Source organism: Podarcis bocagei, assembly GCF_964188305.1.
Source record: "Podarcis bocagei genome assembly, chromosome: 10".
Lineage (NCBI taxonomy): Eukaryota > Metazoa > Chordata > Lepidosauria > Squamata > Lacertidae > Podarcis > Podarcis bocagei.
The window spans coordinates 16,147,701-16,167,552 of record NC_138135.1 but is presented as its reverse complement, the minus strand read 5'-3'; the positions used below and the strand labels follow the sequence as shown (position 1 = coordinate 16,167,552).

The following is a 19,852-nucleotide window of genomic DNA, read 5'->3' as shown; positions in this document are numbered from 1 at the left end:
AGGCATGCCTTGCCCACGTTTCCCATCATCCCTGCCCACTGTTCCTGCAGTTGAGCTAAGTTTTTTTTTTTTTAAAAAAAAAAAAGCAGGCACAAAATAAGATTTATTCTGGAGATATACTCAAAATGGTGAATGCCTCCAAGACACACGATGCATCTGGTTACATTCCTAGCCGTGCTGCATGTTGGGGTTTTAAGAATGCATGCTGTGAAATAAATAAGCAAACATTATTAAGGGAGGTTCAGACCTGTACGTACATCACTCAGTTATTAAAAAAACGAATGACTTGCAGCTGAATGAATGAACTGACTGCCGCGAAAAGTATTGCACTTTAGATTATGACTGCACATTATGATATCACAATAAGCCATGGTTTATCATGATGGCAATGAGATTGCCAAATCATCAGACTTCTACTCGCCTTCTCCCCAGCACGGGTATGATAAATTTAGAAGATTTCATTTCCGTTTTGATTAACGGTGGCTTGCTGTGTTGCCTGAACTCAACCATCTATGGTTAGCTTAACTATGGTTTGTCAGAAACAATCCAACTTCAAGCCATAGTTTGTGAAGCTGGCCAGCTTCAGTTACTCCAAATTAAGACTATATTGACAGTTTGGGTCACGTAATAATAATAATAATGATGATGATGAAACAGAAGCAAAAGTTTCCAGTCTCCTCATGAGCCATACCAGATGAGAAGGGGGAACATGGAAGGCTCGCATAGGCTCATTTGCATCATGATAAACTCTGGTTTATTTGTGATGTTCAAACACAGACACTATGGAAGTATTGTCTGTGATGTCTGGCCCATGCTGATTCATTTGCACACACAACTCATCATTCGATACTGCAAAAGGCAACTGATTGCGTTTGTTAATTAGCCCCTTGTCTTTACAAGCAAAACAAGCTACGCCAGCCGTTCTGCTGGACAATTAAGTAATTTATAGTGGTGTAGCACAGTTGTAGAACTTGAAGCTTCCTGCAGCAAAACGAACTGGTAACTACCAGAAACCAGGATGGTTAACGGTTAAGGCACCAAATGTCCAACGAGACGGAACATGTTATGCCACCATTGGTGTCAGAGCCTCAGCAAGTGCACATTTCCGCTGCCACAGAGCATGTGGAAAAAATGTGGCCGTAAAGTCCTCTCCCTCTTGGACACGTTTAAAAATGTACATTTGTTCTGGCATTGCTGAACTTCCATGCTTTCCAAAGATTTAGATGGGGAACAGAATTTGGCCCCAAACCCTTTCCCCTGAAAAACTTCTAAGCTCTCAGGAAGACAGTACTAGGCTCTCTCTATTTTTTAAATCCATTTTTGTTTTTAAGTAAACATTTTAACCTCTTGCCTCCCAAAGAAGAACTCTGTGGGGGTTATTTTTGGGGGGGTGGGAGGAATTTTTTAGACTGAGGAGATCTGGATGCAGTCAGGCAGTTTTCCCCAACCTAGTGCCCTCCAAATGTTTTGTATTAAAGCTCCCGTCACCTCTGATTGTCAGCCATGCAGTTGGGGCTGATGGAAGTTGGAACCCAAAAGTTCTGGAGGTCACCGGGTCGATAATGACTCCCCTGTTTTTATGTGGAGCGAGGAGCCACGGTGGGATCCTGGATGTTTGTCTCGCTCGCCGTAGCGTTATTGGTGTAATACACTGTCTCTGAAATCTTCATTGCTAATAACCAATATGCTCTTTTTAATATATACATATTTTCCCCCCTATTTTTTATTTTTATTTTATTTTTCCCCCCTTTACCTTTGTTGCACCATGTTTCCTCTAGCCAAGAGGACTGACAGAGGCGAAACTGCTCCAAATGCTATGGCTCAATGAATATACAGTGGGTATAACACAACATGACAATGATGCTTTTGGCATTCCTCCCCCCCCATCTCACCCCACCCACGTCTCGCTGCATTTCTTGTGATCCGTGACCCCCCCCCCCGCCCATGATAATCCTGGCTCTGCAGGCTACGTGGTCTAGCTCGTGTGTTGCAGACGCACAGCAGATGTCAGATTATTACTGTTTGTTTGTGTGTGTGTGTGAATGAATGTATGGATGCCGCCATCAAGACTGAGCCTAAACTAGCCTTTCCAATATTGTCTTCATTTAGAAAACAGATGTACCGCTTAAGGAGGTATTTTTTTTGGGGGGGGGAGGCAAAAACACTTAAACATTTAAAATCAAAATCCAGTAAACTCTTTATCCCTGCATCTGGCTTCCATGAAACCTGAGTGCAGCCTATACAGTGGTACCTTGGTTTGCAACCGTTTTGGATTACAACCACATCAAACCCTGAAGTGCGTGTCCATTTTTTTGGATTACAACCCATTTTTTTTATTATTACAACCCCCCCCCCTTTTTTTGGAGGCCCCATTGGCGAAAGCACGCTTTGAGTTACAACCTGCTTTGGTTTACAACCGGACCTCCAGAACGGATTTCAGTTGTAAACCAAGGTATCACTGTAATGGTGCTCTTTTAGATAGGAGAAGCCATTTTAGGGGTGTATTTTAGCGGTGACCTTTATTCAAACCAATGCAGTGCAATCAGATAATAGAAATAAAGATCAGAATACAATCAAAATGCAGGAAAAACCCCATCATGTATTATAGGAAAGTCAGCAATTGAACAGGATAAGCCACACAACCATCCACTTAGACCTTGGTGAACAACTGATTTTTTAGGAGGTGTTTGGCGCATCTGACAGGTCCAACTAGTCTGCTTTTCATATGCGATGAGTAAAGTCCTATTCAGGCATAAGCGCATGAGCCCAAAGTGGGGATGGGGCATGGACACAAACCCCACCCCCAACAGTGCTGGTGCCCCATAAGAAGACCCCTGCTGTGTGAGGCCAAAGGTCTAGCGTCAAACCTGCAAGCAGGATCTGAGATCTCCTCTCCTGTGGCTTCCAGGAGACAGGAGAGCATAGCCGGCATGGCTAGTAGCCTCCATGAATTTGTCCGATCCCTTTTTAAAGCTGTCCAAGTTGGTGGTCGTCGTTGCACCTCGTGGGAGTAAATTCCATGCATTTTAACTGTCGGCTGCATGAAGAACCACTTCGTTTTGTCTGTCCTTCATTGGGTAGCCACAGCCTCTAGTATTATGCAAGAGGGATTGAAGGTGTGTGTGTGTTAAAACCTTAAAGGTAAAAAAAGGCAAAGGACGATGGTTAAGTCCAGTCAAAGGCGACTATGGGGTTGTGGCACTCATCTCACTTTCAGGCCGAGGGAGCCGGCGTTTGTCCACAGACAGCTTTCCAGGTCCTGTGACCAGCATGTCTAAACTGCTACTGGTGCACGGAGGACCGGGACGAGTGCCAGAGCTCACGGAAACACTGTTTACCTTCCCGCCACAGTGGTACCTATTTATGTACTTGCACTGGCATACTTTCAAACTCTTAGGTTGGCAGGAGCTGGGACAGAGCAACGACACTGTGGTCTAAACCACTGAGCCTCTTGGGCCTACTGATCAGAAGGTGGGCGGTTCGAATCCCCGCAATGGGGAGAGCTCCCCTTGAGTCGCAACCCCATAGTTGCCTTTGAGTGGACTTAACCGTCCAGCGGTTCTTTACCTTTTATCTAAAACCTTGTCTCTATCTACTTTCTTCACAACATACTTTTTTGCACCAATATCATACCCCACGGACTCGCTTTTACCCCTAACTAAAAATTAAGGGGAGGGGGGTGGGAGACTGGAAATTGAAAGTGAAGGTCTGAAAGCAGTTTCTGTGCATTGAAAATCCTGTTTCGGACCCTCGCTTAGAACATGGGGCTGGCATGCCCAGGGATGGTGAGGTGGGACTTCCATTTTTTGCCCATATCCCCTCCCCACTTTTAGCCCACAGACTTAGGAAAGAATGCCTGAATAGGACCTGAGTGGGGCGACTTCCAAGTAAACATGCGTGCCCTGTGTAAAATTAAAGTAATAACTCCGAGCTTTTCTGGCCGGTTGCCTAGGCAACTATGCAAGTAGCTGTTTATAAGCTAGCATCGTAACAGGCTTTGGCCTAACGTAACACTTTAAAGACTATCACCTCCCCATTGGGCTGTTTGAGAGATACACCAGGGGTACCTCCTTAATGGTATTTTTATTTTAAAAGCGTTTCTAGCCTACTAAAAACAAAGTGAATAAACAGTACAAAAGAGCGGCATTAGAATATGAAAAACCTGGAAGAATAAGCTTGTCTTCACTGGGAACCTAAAAGCTAACAGTAGAGTTGTTCACACATTACAGATGTATCTGTGTACACAAATGGTTCAGCTGTACACAAATACTAGACTTTCACGTGTAACGTTCAGTGGCTGTGCATCCAGTGTACCTGTGTAAACAATAGCTGAACTGTGCAAACAGGGTACACACAAACGCTACACTCGAGATGTGGGGGGGCAGTTTGTCCCTAGGTCCAGTGTAATGTGAGAACAGCCCCACCAAAGGAACAGGATGGGTGTTCCCAGAGAGATGATTCCGCAACTGGGGTCAGTGCTGGCCCGAGACATATTGCTACCTAAGACACAGCACTAAATGGCACACCCCCCCCCCAAGAAAACCCCCCCACAAATAAGTGAAGGTACATAATACTCGAAGCCTGTCAAGTTATTTTGGCACCTGAGGCAGAAAATCCCACAGGCGACTCTGCCCTTCCCAGACAGTAGAAACATGGTACCTCGGTTTAAGAATGATTCAGTTTACGAATTCCGCAAAACCGGAAATAGTGTCCCGGTTTGCGAACTTTACTTCAGTCTAGAATGCAATCCGAATGGTGGAAGGGCACCGGCGGTGGGAGGCCTCATTAGGGAAAGCGCGCCTCGGTTTAAGAACGGTTTCGGTTTAAGAACGGACTTCGGGAACGGTATATTGAATACCAAGTTGCTCCTATTTAATGGTACCCAAATCAGCTGCTTGGGGCAGCCCTTCACTCTTCCCAATAACAGGGCTGGCCTGATCCGGGTGTCATAGCTAAGAAGGCCACTTGCTTAGTTTCCACAGGAGCAGGGTCTTCACAAACTGGTTTGTCTGATAACAAAACTACAGCTTTCCTTGGGGATTTCTGTTTGTTATCCCCCCCCCCCCAAAAAAAAAAGATGGAATGGGTGGCTTGCAGATAGGCAGGGCGCTTGCAGATTTCCAAAACAAAGGAAATGTGGCGTTTCAAAAGAGAACCTGCACTCGCGGACCCTCTCAGGTGTTAAGATCAGGGACGGCCCTCTCTAACCTCTGACACCTCAGAGAGGGAGAGAGAGAGAGAGATTTTGAGGATGCACCTTATTATTTTGATGCTAACCCATTTTAACTTATTTTTTAATATTGTATTTTTTAAATTGTTGTAACCCCTCCTTTTTTAAAAAAAAAATAAATGGTAAGAATTTTCACAAGTTGTAATCCACCCCGGGACTTTTGTGGTGAAGAAATCTACTAATGATGATGATTTAGGAATAGTTACTCTGGTTGAAATAGATGCATAGAATTGTTGACTCAGAAGGGACCCCATGGGTCATCTAGTCCAACCCCATATGAACTGGAGGCAACATGAGAACAGCTCCTCATTTGTGGAATGCTTTCCCCAGGGAGACTCACCTGATGTCTTCCTTACTTATCTTTGTGTGCCAGGCAAAAATATTTCTCTTCTCCCAAGCCTTTGACTCATGAAACAATCTATGCCCTTTAAAAATAATAATTGGGAGGGGGGTTACTGTTTTTGTTCATTACTACGTTATGTATTTTTGTGTTTGTGTACTGTAAACCACCTTGTGATCCCCAGATGAAGAAGGGCTGTATAGAAATAATAATAATAATAATAATAATAATAATAATAATAATAATAATAATAATAATAATAATAAAGGAATCCCTGGCAGATGGTCAACTTACCTCTTTAAAAAACCCCAATGAAGGTAGAGTCCTCTTGTGGGAGTCTGTTCCACTGTCAAACAGTTCTTACAGTCAGAAAGTTCTTCCTGAAGTTTAGTCGGCATCTCCTTCCTTGTAACTTGAAACCATTGGTTTGGGTCCTACACTCTGGAGCAACAGGAAAAAAGCTTGCTCCATCTTCCATGTGACAGTCCTTAAGCTATATCTCCTCTCAGTCTTCCTCTTCTAGAGAAAAACAGAAGAAAACCAGAAACACAATACATTTTACCATAGTTGTGGAAAGCTGTGCTCAGCTGACTGTGTGGCTTGCTCAGTCAGCTGGCCAATAACTATTATTATTATTATTATTATTATTATTATTATTATTATTATTATGTGCTACTTGTTGATGGACAACCTCAAGGGCCCATGCTGGTCTTCCATTTTCTAGTTCTTTATCTTTAAACTGGAGGTAGACCAGGCAGCCCTTCAATAGAAGGTGCCTTCAAATGGAAGTCCTAGCCCCTGGAGCAGGAGAAAATGAGTTTGCTCCATCCCCCATGTGACAGCCCTTTAGATCTCTGAAGATGGTTATCATATTTCCTCTCAGTCTCCTCTTTTCCAGGCTAAACATACCCAACTCAACTGTTCCTCATAAAGCTTGGTTTCCAAAGCCTTAATCATCTTGGTTGTCCTCATCTGCACACATTGCAGCTTGTCAGCATCCTTCTTAAATTGTGGTGGCCAGAACTGGACACGGTACTACAGGTGTGTTCTGATCAAGGCAGAATAGAGTGGTTCTATTACTTCCCTTGACCTGGACACTATACTTCCATTGATGCAGCTTAGAATAGCATTAGCTGGGTTTTTTTTGCTGCTGCGTCGCACTGTGGACTCATGTTAAGCATGTGGTCCACTAAGACCCCTAGATCCTTTTCACATGTACAACTCATAATCTACAGAAAGGTTCAGGCTGTTCCAATCTAAAATGAGATTTGTTTGTGGGACTTCTATGACCTAGCCAGGACACTTCACCAGCTCCCATGCCCAGCTCTCATTTTGTTGCGATGGAAAAATCCATCTCTCTGCTGTTTTCAGTTTAGTCATCCTGTCTGGAACTCCCCACTGGTTTTCCCCCTTAGCTACTTGAAAAGGCTGACTTGGGCACTGCGGGATTTTCGAGATGTTTCCCGTCCTTCCAGGAACAGACAAGAAAAGGCATTGGCAAGGCCTTTTTGTCCTTGTGCAATGATTTCATTCTTGGTTTGCCTCCAAACTTTGTGAGATATTTTAGCAAAAGCTAATAATAATAATAATAATAATAATAATAATAATAATAATAATAATAATAGGCAGTATGGGGCATCTTCCGTAACAGTGCATCTAGGGTAAAATAAAATAAAATAGCTGTTCTGCTCTATGGGTCTGTGTAAGAATCTAGGCAGTCAGTGTTTCAGACCAGGGACACCAAGACAATCCTAGTACAAGCTGCTATCCACTTGAAAGTTTAGCTTATCTCCCTGTAGATTGGGCGCGGCTTTGAGATGTGCCAGCTTTCGTTTCTTACCAAATAAAATATGTTTTTCGCTGTCGTGATTGCTAGGATAGATATGAAACTGTGGTGCTTTTGAAAAAGGTGAAGATACGTTGGTGTTTTGAAGCTGCAATATGAAAAGGATTACGAGAACTTGCTACTCCAATAAGCAAAAGCTGCACTTCTAAACATATAATATATTAAGTGTTAAGTCCCTGTAACACAGTGGGACTTACTTCTCAGTAAACGCACCAAGGATCGCTCTGAAAACCTGCCATTTGCTGCTAAAAATGACAAACCAAACTAGAATTATTATTATTTTATATATATATATATATATATATATATATATATATATATATATATATATATATATATATATATTTGCTTTCGTAGATTTTCACGGGTACAGGAATGCAGGTTTTGGTGTCTTCGGGTGTCTTCCCGTGTAAGAGTTGGGGTGCCTAGGCGACGTTTCGACGAGGTCTCACTCGTCATCTTCAGGCTGGTGCTTTCGGCTTCTTGTTACTGGAACATACACACACACACACACACACACACACACACACACACACGCCACCCTATACCCACAGATCTCAGGGAGGTTCACAGGATAAAATCACAATATTTAGTTCGGTCATAACATAAATGTGTGTACAAACTGCAAGTCCCTCTCCTGCCCTTGCATCCTCCCATTTTCTTTCCTGGCTTACTTTTTCCATGGCAAAACTGCTTGCACAATCCATAGTTTGAAATCCTGATTTCATTGTGGGATGGCATGAGGCAGGGAAACCTTTTCAACAGCGGGTTAGGGGCACACATTCCCTTGAGGGTAATATTCCAGAGAGGTTGCAGGAGCAAATGTAGGGGTGGACAAAGGCAAAACTGAGGGGGGCAATGGATTCGAATTTTACCTTTGACTACATTCCAGCTTCGCAAAAACCAGAGGTTCTTACACATTCCTTCCTCTCTCCTTCCAGCCAAGTAGGAGGTACTGTCACAATTCAGCTAGGCAAATTCCAGCAAGGCAAAAGCACTTGAGGAGGCTTAAAAAAACAACAACTTCTCCCCGCTGTTTAAAAATCGGCAGGCACTGATTGAAAATTGGCAGGTTAACCATGTGAACTGATCAACCAGCTGAAGCTCACAGCCCTAGAGGGAACAAAATATCAATCAGGGTGCCAGTACTGGAAGGTCCCGCCCCCCCCAAAAAAAGTCGGGTACATTTTTGCAGCCCTTTAATAATGTGTTAGATAGTTCTTTTCTAATGTGAGAGGTGGGTATAGGAGGCAGCAAACCTCATGTGTGGAATGATTCAGAAGTTGCTCAGTTTTTATTTAATGTTAACATTCTGAACATGTAAAGCTATCAATGATTTCATTTGGAATGCACATGCGTTGATTATTACAGTATTTTATTTTACCTGTGTGTGTGCATGTTCATGTGTGTGCGATATTCACTGCTGTCTGCTGTTTCCGCTCAACTTCTCCGATTCCTCCCTTCTTGGTTCCTTTAGCTGTTTGAAGGCATGAAGGCATACCGAGGGGTGGATGGCAAAATCCGCTTGTTCCGTCCGGGACTCAACATGGACAGGATGCTGCGGTCAGCTCTGCGGGCGACTTTGCCAGTGCGTAATGCAAGCATTTGCTTTTCTTCCCCCTGCTCTTTCCCCCGCTGTGACTTCGGACAGTGTTTTCATCCCGACTGGTAAATCCTTTCCAAGATCGAAAGCAGCGTTTCTGCCAAGGAGATTCATCAGTGAGAGAGGATGCAAGATCTTGGGTTACACAGAGCTGTTTATCCGTATTCACAAAATGTCGAATGAGCTCCTACGCGACCATTATGAGGTCATATAATGGTAGAGGTAGAAGGGGCTATCAGAATCATCTTGTCCAGGGGTGCCCAAACTGTTTTCAAAGATGGCCAGATTTGATAATAACAACAACAACAATTTATTATTTATACCCCGCCCATCTGGCTGGGCTTCCCCAGCCACTCTGGGCGGCTTCCAACAGAACACCCAAATACAATAACCTGTTAAACATTAAAAGCTTCCCTAAACAGGGCTGCCTTCAGATGTCTTCTAAAAGTCTGGTAGTTGTTTTTCTCTTTGACATCTGATGGGAGGGCGTTCCATAGGGCAGGTGCAACTACCGAGAAGGCCCTCTGCCTAGTTCCTTGTAACTTGGCTTCTCGCAGTGAGGGAACCGCCAGAAGGCCTTCAGAGTTGGACCTCAGTGTCCGGGCAGAATGATGGGGGTGGAGACACTCCTTCAGGTATACTGGGCCGAGGCCGTTTAGGGCTTCAAAGGTCAGCACCAACACTATGAATTGTGCTTGGAAACGTACTGGGAGCCAGTGTAGGTCTTCAAGATCGGTGTTATATGCTTTCGGCGGCTGCTCCCAGGTCTAGCTGCCGCATTCTGGATTAGTTGTAGTTTCCGGGTCACCTTCAAAGGTAGCCCCACGTAGAGCGCATTGCAGTAATCCAAGCAGGAGATAACTAGAGCATGCACCACTCTGGCGAGACTGTCCGCAGGCAGGTAGGGTCTCAGCCTGCGTACCAGATGGAGCTGATAAACAGCTGCCCTGGACAAAGAATTGACCTGTGCCTCCATGGACAGCTGTGAGTCCAAAATGACTCCCAGGCTGCGCACCTGGTCCTTCAGGGGCACAGTTACCCCATTCAGGATCAGGGAGTCCTCCACACCTGCCCGCCTCCCGTCCCCCAAGAACAGTACTTCTGTCTTGTCAGGATTCAACCTCAATCTGTTAGCCGCCATCCATCCTCCAACCGCCTCAGATGAAATGAACATGTGTGAAGGCCGACCCAAGTTGTCAAGCTTTTGGGGCCTGATTAAACCAGCCGGGGGGCTGAATTAGGCTCCCCAAACGGACTTTGGACATGCCTTAACTAGTCCAACCCCATTTGATTCAGGAATCTTTTGCCCAGTGCGTAGCTCAAACCCACAAACCTGAGATTAAGAGTCTGAGGCTCTAGAATGGCAACACTTCAGGACCACTTGTCCTGTTAGCTAGGGATGATGGGAGTCGTAGTCCCAAAACAGCTGGAGGGCCGAGTTTGGGGATGCCTGCTTTAATACATCTCTTGGTTGTGAAGGGGGGAATCCGTAATAAAGGAGAAATGTGAGACTCAAAGAACCTTCCCTGTACCCCCCCCCCAAAAAAAAACCCCTGCAGGCATTTAAAATGTCCAGCCCAAACTTGTGCTTTAGAGATGTGTTGCACAATTGCTATGAAATCAATTAAACTGTTTTGTTTGTTGGGTGTTTAGAATCATATGACCTCTCCTGGCGTCTCATTCACTAGCGGTAGTTGGAACGTCACGGCCTCTGGTTTAATAGGCTAATTAAACGTCGCGGCTGAAGTGTGCTCCCAACCACGTTAAGGTTATTCTAAGTGTTGCCTTCTTCTGCTTTTGCTTCCAGGGATTTGACAAAGAAGAGCTTTTGGAGTGCATCCGGAAACTCGTGGAAGTCGAAAAGGAGTGGGTGCCGTACTCGACCGCCGCTAGCTTGTACATTCGCCCTACTTTAATTGGGACAGAGGTGTGTGGGAAAACTAACCTTGTTCTTTGTTTTTATTCATTTTTGCACCGGGCAGGATGCTAACTGAGGCCTGGTCTGAACATGGCAGCAGAATCCAGAGGCGGCAGAATGAGTTGTACCACATTAAAACTGCAGGGTCTGGGAGCGGTTTCAGAATTCCCCCTCCTGTGAAAATAAATCTGTGCATTATTTTTTTTAGAAAAGGGGGGGGAAGAGCACATCAAAAAGAAATATTGAATCCAGCCTATTTCTTGCTGTGTCATTAAAAAAAGGAAAGCCCTGCAAAGTTTCATCTATTCCTATTCCCACCTGCATTCTGAGACAGTCTATTCCGTCACCTCCAGAATTCTGCCTCCTCGTCGCTGTTGCATTTGTAGCCCAGTCCTCACTTGATGCACTTAGAAGCGGGCGTTGTGTGTGTGAATGGAAGTTAACAGCTCTGAGCTCACATGCACAGATCCTTTGTATGGCCTAAAGAGCATCCGACATGCGCTGGTGTTTTCTGTTGTCCTGGGAAGGCATAATGTCTGTGCATTGTTTGAGCATAGAGGATTTCTGTGCAAGATCAAGGCTCTGCTTTTAACCTTGCAACTTGCAGTTGCCGGCAGAGAAATCCAAATGTGCTCTTTGTGAATGAATAAGTCCTACTTCACACAAAAGTGCCTTCGTGGTTCTTTCCATGTAAAGGAAGAGGTGCCAAGAATAATAGTAGTAGTAGTAGCAATAATAATAGTAAAAATAGTAGTAATAATAAGAATAAGAATAAGACTAATAATTTTATTTTTATTTATACCCCGTCCATCTGGCTTGGTTTTCCTAGCCACTCTGGGTGGCTCCCAACAGAACACTAAAAACAGAATAAAGTGTACATACTCTTTCCTATAGCCAAAATGGCACTCTTGTAGGAAAATCATTGTGTGCGGCATAGAGAAGAGACGAGACCAAGTGTGATGTTCTCTTTTGTAAAGTTGCAGCTTCTGTATTTAGAGATAACCATAGTGCCACCTAGTGGAAGTGTTTTCTCATTTCATTTCATTGCACAGCTTGAACTTGTCCATTCTTTTTCATTTGAACATTCATATTCTCCAGAAGGAGCTGTAGGTTCCCTTCTGTTTGGTTGTGCATGCTCAGGTGTGGCACTGCAGAATATGTGTCCCCTTGTGTTGCATAGGAAGTAAGGTAAAGGACCCCTGACCATTAGGTCCAGTCGTGACCGACTCTGGGGTTGCGGCGCTCATCTCGCTTTATTGGCCGAGGGAGCCGGCGTACAGCTTCCAGGTCATGTGGCCAGCATGACTAATCCGCTTCTGGCGAACCAGAGCAGCGCACGGAAACACCGTTTACCTTCCTGCCGGAGTGGTACCTATTTATCTACTTGCACTTTGATGCGCTTTCGAACTGCTAGGTTGGCAGGAGCAGGGACTGAACAACAGGAGCTCACCCCGTCTTGGGGATTCGAACTGCCAACCTTCTGATCAGCAAGTCCTAGGCTCTGTGGTTTAACCCACAGCACCACCCGCGTCCCTGCATAGGAAGTACTCTATTATTATTAATATTTATTTATTTTTATTATTGCATTTGTACATTGCCCTGCACCCGCAGATCTTGGGGCGGTTCGCGACATAAAATTTCACTATAAAAAACGCAAAATGCTTAATTAAAATAAGAACAAAAGCAAACCAATATATCCCCTCCTTCCACAATCAATATGATTTCAAATCGGTATGGAAGGTGAGCCAATTTTAAATCAATATGGAACATGTAGCAGTAGTATGTAAACCAGAGGCAATTATAAACTGGTTCTCCGACTCCCCAAGCCTGACCTGCTCCTTCCTCCTTTAATAGTGGCTTCCTCTTCAGTGGCAAAGAGCTAAGTTTCGATTGTCATTTGCTCATTGCTGCAGATCAAACTGCTATTGGAAGGATGGTGTCAGGGAACTGCCATCAGAGGGAAGAGGAGAGGAAAGTCGCTCCAGTGATGCAGGGGAGGGAACTAGCAAGGAGAGAGAGAGAGCTTCCACGGGGGAAAGAAATCCAGGGGACACCAGGGAGAAAGGGGAAGCTGAGAGTAAGGCGGAGGGGAGGCTCAGAGACTCTTCCAGTGAAATCAGCGGAGAGAGCACAGGACCTCCGCTTGGCACGCCCACGCTGTGCAGAAAGCTTCCGTGCAGAGAATCTAGGAGGAGACTTGGAGTCAAGCAACTTTTATGTTGGAAGAAATTTAGTTCCCGCCCACTAACGGATTCTGCCAGTGACTAAGACAGTAGCGTTTCAAGGGCTGCCAAACCAGGGAAGGTTTTAGCTATATGGCTAGCTTGGAGCAGTTTGCAGTTTACGCACAAACAACCCCAATTCCCATTACAGATGGCTTTGGAAGTCGGCTGCAAGGAACCTTTGCCATCCAGAACCTTAAGCTAAGGGAGCCATGCCTGCCATCCAGGACCCCTGAGATCAATCAATCTGGGGTTGTTTGGATCTCATCCTACTTCATTTTTGGCCCTTTTCATTCCTATCAGGCTCTCTAGAATCACAGAGTTGGAAGGGACCACAAGTGTCATCTAGTCCAACCCCCTGCAATGCAGGAATATTTTGCCCAACCTGGGGCTCGAACCCACTACCCTGAAATTGAGAGTCTCATGCTCTACCAACGGGGCTAACTCAGAACCTCTTCTTTTTAAAAAAACAACAACGCCATGAACTAGAAGTGAACCCACTGTTCAACCGAATGGGGACTGAAGAACCAAATTTTACATGGGGGTGTGTGTGTGTGTGTCATTTTTTAAAGGGAGTTTGATACATTCATGAAAGTAAAGGGTATCAGTGGCTGCTATAGTCGTGATGGTTGTAGAGGATTACCTCCAGTATAGGGCAGTTTGCCTCTGAAAAACTGCTGCAGAGAATCCCATGCAAGAGAATGCTGTTGCTGTTTGCTGGTGGGTTTCCCATAATCCTCTGTTTCACTGCTGAGAAGAGACTGGGCTTCTGGTCTGATCCAGTAGGTCCCTCCTTATGCTCTTAACGTCACCTCTCTTTCCACTATTCAGCCGTCCCTTGGAGTCAAGAAGCCGTCGAAAGCCCTCCTCTACGTCATACTGAGTCCTGTGGGCCCGTACTTTTCGAGCGGCAGCTTCAACCCCATAGCCTTATGGGCAGATCCGAAATACGTCCGAGCCTGGAAAGGAGGAACCGGGGACTGCAAGCTGGGAGGGTAAGATCATCCTGATGAAGTAACACCCATGTGACGCTAATGCTCAGCGTTCCTGAATTCCATGTAGGCATGAGAGCATTGGATTCTCATTTTCAAAATGACGGGTGGGTCATTCGGGTTCATGCCATTGGCCCACCTAGCCCTTCATTGTCCATTCCGGCTGGTTGCAGCTCTCTGTGTTTCTTGGGCAGAGATATTTCCCAGCTCTGGTCACCAGAGAGTTGGAGGAGATGTCAGCGTTGGGACTAGGACATTGCTAGTCTCAGTTCACGACGTGCGGACTAGGCTGGAAATCACGTGATGAGCATGCTTCTTATCTGAGAGTGCATCAAAAACATGTCCTCTGGGACACAGTATACTCCAGTTTTGGAGCTCCAAGCTGCATGCATTTTCAAAGGGACAGATTATTGTTCCATCCATCTAGCTCTGAAGTGTCTGCCCTAATGGGCAGTGGCTCTCCTAGGGCTTGGGCAGAGCTCCTCCACATCACCTGCTATCTGATCTCCTGGAGATGGGCAAACACCTTTTGCATGCAAAACATGGGTTATACCAGTGAACCATGGCTTCTTCTTCCATAGTCATTGTGCCTTGCAGGCATCCCTAACTGCTCTGAAAACATTGCAGTTGGCAGCAGTGCACAGCCCCAGGTGCAGGCTTCTCCCTACTTATGGGGCAAGCCACCCCTTGGCTTATGTATTAATTCTCCACAACCCCCCAGAACAAAAATCCTGCTAGTATCCCCTATATTGGCCATTTCTTTTGGCAGATTAAAGATTTCCTAACTGTAACACAAGGACCACAACATCGTCTTTCATTGTAAGAATTACTGGGAAGTGAAGTGCTTTGCATACACTAAATCTGGGGTCGGCAAAGCTTACGGAGCCTGGGCCGGTCCACTCCCCCGGAGATCTCTCCACAGGCTGGATCACATGCGAGCACACATGCGCACATTTGCAAACGCTATTTCCGGCGTGCAGGAGGCGTCTGCATGCGCATGTGCATGCGCAGACACTATTTCCGGCACCGAGGAGGTGCCTGCATGTGTGCACACACGCGCAGATGCTGTTCCTGGCATGGAGGAGGCGTCTGCAGCTTCCTATTGGCTGCAGGAGCTTCCTGCAGCCAATAGAAAGCCCCGCTAATACTGTGGAAGTGAATCCACGAGCCGCGCTGCGCCGGTTTAGCGCAGCGTGTGGGGACTTGCCGAGCGGGCCTTTGTTTGCCGACTTCTGCACTAAATGAAAACATAAGTGCATTTTTATTATTAATTTCACAATGAGCTCATTAGTGTGGTTCACCCAACACCTGGTCTAGCCAGCCTGAACCTACGAGTCAAAGTGGGGGTGGGGGTTCAGGACAGGGTCTCCAAATCTGAGTCACGTCGCAACGGGACTGGTCTGTTCAGGATCTGTTTGTGTGCTGTGCCATAATTGGGAACTCTGTCCTTGTCGGGTAGGACCTAGGCTCAAAATGGGCCGCCTATTTTCTCGGTTCACATTAATCACAAGCTGATCTTGCAGCTGGCAGGCGTCCTTTGTGCGGCCCGTCCCAGGGTACGGGAACTCTGAGAAGCAGCCGTGTAATGGCTTGGCGGCATTGTTCCCCGGAAGCTGGCGACATCCCTGGAACGACACACTTTGCTTTCATCGGAATCAGCATGCTTCTGCCAAGTTGAGGGGACAAGCCTGGCTGCAAATGCTCTCTCTCTCTCTCTTCCTTGGCTCAGGGCAAAGGCATCTGTGGCCGCCTAGCAAAATGCAGGCATTTCGGGAATGCATTTTATAGCTTCAGAGGCATGGCTGGCAGTGTGCCTGACAAGCAGCCTGTTGCTCCAGCCAGAAGAACTGAGCTATAGGATGGCCCAGCGGTTGATTTAGCCAGCACAGCTTGCTTGTTAGAGCACACAGGAAGCTTTTGTCCTGGGAAAGGTGGCTTGGCCATTCCTGAAATTCGCGATGGTGAATCTGATATGAGGAAGCGATTCCTGCAGGTCCTAGATTCCATTTTCTTAAGTTTAGGTGGGAGAAGAGAGGCCATAGCTTGGTCGCAGAGCATATCATTGCATGCAAGAGGTTGCAGGTTCTTCTACATTCCAGTTACAAGGTTGTCAATATTCAGGCTGAGTATTGGAAGACGGATTTAATCTTAAACTACTCTGGGAACAAGGACCTCAACCTAGTGATTGTTTCAGCACTGGCAAAGACATGTTTATTTTGTTGGGATTTGGGGCAGCAGCAATGATAGTACAGTAAGCACATTTAACTTGTGCGCATTCAGCTTTATGAACATGGCAAAAAAATACGTTTAAAATTTAAAGGGGGACGGAGTCCGGGGGAAAATGACTTCAACAGTCACACCTGCCATTGAACCCAGTGGCTTTTGAATATACATGATTTTGGCTGCAATTCCCAAACCGTAACCCCCTCGTAAATTGTGGGATTACTGTATATTATATTGTCAAACCAGTTTTTGTAATTTTGTATTTCTTTACTTGCTTGCAAATCACTTCGGAACTTTTTAGTGGGAAGCGATCTGCAACTTTAACGAACCTAATCTTAACTGCTGTGGCGTAAAGGCCTCCCCTGTTCTCTTATGATGGCAATGGTTCCCACCTCAGAGGTGCCGGAACTGAGTTCTGGTGAATTCTGGTTGAAAAAAGGCCCTGACCCTATCCTGCCATTTCCTTCTTGTTTCCAAAAGGAACTACGGCTCCTCTATCTATGCTCAGCGGGAAGCCATGGAATTAGGCTGTCAGCAGGTTCTCTGGCTGTACGGAGACGACCATCAGATTACGGAAGTCGGGACCATGAATCTCTTCCTGTACTGGCGAAATGAAGATGGAGGTACAGTGGGCAGCCATGTTTAACCAACACCATATGATTTCCCTCAGCCCTGACAGGCATCGTTGTGGCAAATAAAATGGCCGCCTGGTCTTTGAGCCTCAAGTGCCGTGTCATCTGCCTGTTTGGGCCCTGAAGTTTCCTCTGAAGCAAAGCAGTTTCAGGAATGTTTTAGGGGAGCAGCAGTGTAAGTATAGGTCAGCCGTCTCTATCCTGTTGGCCTCCTGACACTTTGAGCTATTAGCGCTCACCAGCTGCAGCAAGGACAATAAGTTTAAAATACTTAATTCTCCCCTGTGCCGTTTTCCCTTGAGCCTGAATAAAGGTTTTCGGGGACGTCGGTGCAGAGTTGTTTGTACTGCCAGAAGTGGAACCAAACGCCTTTGGCTCCCCAAAGCACATGTGGAGTGTGAACGGCTGCTGCCCACATTTTAGCAGTGACGAGCAAACGAAGCCATATGGGGAACGGGTTTGGCTGCAGATCACAGGGAAACCGAGCGCTCTTTGGCTGACCAGCCAACACACATTGCCACCTTCTCAGGCTGGTACCAAAGGAAGCAGATGTTGCTCCAGTCAGAGCTAGGCTGGTGGGCATGGTTTGCTCAGTCAGTGAGAATTTGCCTATCAAAGGGGTTTTTTAACGGTTCACGGGCTCCCTGCTCTCTGGCAGCTGGCCTGGCGAGGCAACGAAATAGCACAAGCCCCTTGAAAGCTCGTTTGCAGCTTTGGCTGCATGGCAAAGCAGGGGATCTCAGTGTGGGCATCAAGCAAAGGAGGCAAGATAACCAGGTCCTTTTTTTCTCAAGAGAGAGAACGCACCACAGATAGGAAACCTATAGTCTTTGAGATATTCCTGGACTACAACTCCCATCGTTCATGACCATTGGCCATGCTGGCTGGGGCTGATGGGAGCTAGGAGTCCAGCATCACCTGGAAGGCCACAGGTTCCCTACCCCTGGAGTACACCAAGGCCCGTGTTGGACATAGCACTAAACTCACCTCCAGGCTTGACTACTGTAATTCGCTCTACGCGGGGCTGCCCTTGAAGCTGTCCCAGAAACTCCAGCGGGTGCAGAATGCTGCAGCGAGGCTCCTCATGGGGTTTCTGCCATGGGAGCATATTCACCCAGTGCTTTTCCAGCTGCACTGGCTCCTGGTGGAGTATAGGGTCAGATTTAAGGTGCTGCTTTTGACCTTTAAAGCCCTTCACAGCCTAGGACCCTCATACCTACGGGACCGCCTCTCCCGGTATGCCCCACGGAGAGCCTCAAGGTCCATAAATAGCAACACCCTAGTGGTCCCGGGCCATAAGGAAGTTAGATTAGCTTCAACCAGAGCCAGGGCCTTTTCAACTCTGGCTCCGGTCTGGTGGAATGCTCTGTCTCATGAGACCAGGGCCCTGCGGGATCTGATTTCTTTCCGCAGGGCCTGTAAGACAGAGTTGTTCCGCCTGGCCTTTGGTTTGGAGCCAATTTGATTCCCTCCCCCTCTTTCTTTTTTCTTTTTCCTTTCTCCTCCTGTGATGAGGCTGCATTTTAATATTTTATTGTTTCAATATTTTAATGTTGTATTTTAATCTTGTTTTTAAGTTGTATTCATTCAACTCGTTTTATTATTGGTTGTTAGCCACCCTGAGCCTGGCCTTGGCTGGGGAGGGTGGGGTATAAATAAAAATTATTATTATTATTAAACCATAGCACTGTGAGAAATTACTTTCCGCATGCCTAAGGTCCATTAATTGCAGCGCCTGACCTTAACTATGGTTTGTGGTTCTTCAAACAATCCATAGTTAGTATTTGGTTTGAGGCTTGGACAGCACTTAAAAGCGGTTAATGGAAATTGGAAGTGAAAGCAGCCACATCAGAGAATGAGGGGGGAAGGAAGCAGCAAATGAGCTTGAGACTCCCTGTGTGTGTTCCGCAGGCGGCGGCTGCATCTGTTGCCGAAATATTATTCCGAGATTTTAAGTACTTCCTGCAAGGTGTTTCCATTTCCATTGTGCACACTTTCTAGATCACTTTCACAGCGCATAGGCAATAGTTTGGGAACTGAAGGACCAGGGCCCAATGGGGCTTTCCAGACCTCACTGTCTGGCTATTGGAATTCTTCCTAGGCCACACCCCCTTCTCTGGCCACACCCATTTCCCCAAGCCACTGTTAGAATTCCTGCTCCATGATTACAGTCATGGGATTGTTGTCTTTAACAGGACGGTATGTGTTTTGACTCCACAGAGTGAGAAGTGACGGAGACAGGATGTTTGTGTTACTGTGTTCCGTGAAATGGGACTATTGTCCTTTGTTTTTCCTCTTTGCTGTCTGATGCTAGAGAGAGAGGGAGCCATGTTGCAGTGCTCTGTGTGTGTTTATATGTAAATAAAGTAGATTAGCCAAAATGCAGAGTTGCTGAGGTCTGTCACACAAGCTGTGAAGACTCTGCAGATCCCTAAGTGTGCCGAAGTCTGTTGGCATCGGTCACTGTGATGTTGGGCACAAGAAAGCCTTCGAAGCTGTCAAACGATCGGCCAGGAGGGAGAGAACATGCTAGTCGGGCATGTTCCCTCGAGGTTCCTACTCGAGTGTAGGACGAGCTCCTGACAGCCACAGCCCTCCATTTCTCTGCTCCATTCCATCCTCAAGTGTTGTTGTCTGACTGGAGTGTGTCCTTAGGGTTAAGGTCAGGGTTTAGGGTGATAATTTAACCTGGACTTTGACGTGTGATGTGTGTCTTTTCAGGACCCACCCTATTCATTTGATTGTAATGTGTTTTTAACCATTTTTATTCTCAATTTTAATTTGCTGTAATCTTACCTGGCACCTGCTGGTGATGGGCAAGTAAAAAAATCAAAGATTGCTTGTTT

General features: G+C 46.1%; 1 protein-coding gene across 2 annotated transcripts in view; it reads left to right on the top strand.

Moving 5' to 3' along the window:
* Positions 1 to 19,852, top strand: part of BCAT1 (branched chain amino acid transaminase 1) — a 70,334-nt gene that overhangs the window by 31,166 nt on the left and 19,316 nt on the right. The window contains exons 4-8 of one of the 2 annotated variants that reach the window (XM_081210374.1): positions 1,779 to 1,835; positions 8,894 to 9,004; positions 10,827 to 10,946; positions 13,991 to 14,154; positions 16,855 to 16,997. In XM_081210374.1, the coding sequence (XP_081066500.1) occupies positions 1,779 to 1,835; positions 8,894 to 9,004; positions 10,827 to 10,946; positions 13,991 to 14,154; positions 16,855 to 16,997 (595 nt within the window). The remainder of the gene's footprint in view (positions 1 to 1,778; positions 1,836 to 8,893; positions 9,005 to 10,826; positions 10,947 to 13,990; positions 14,155 to 16,854; positions 16,998 to 19,852) is intronic. The other variant, XM_081210375.1, reaches the window with a different exon arrangement.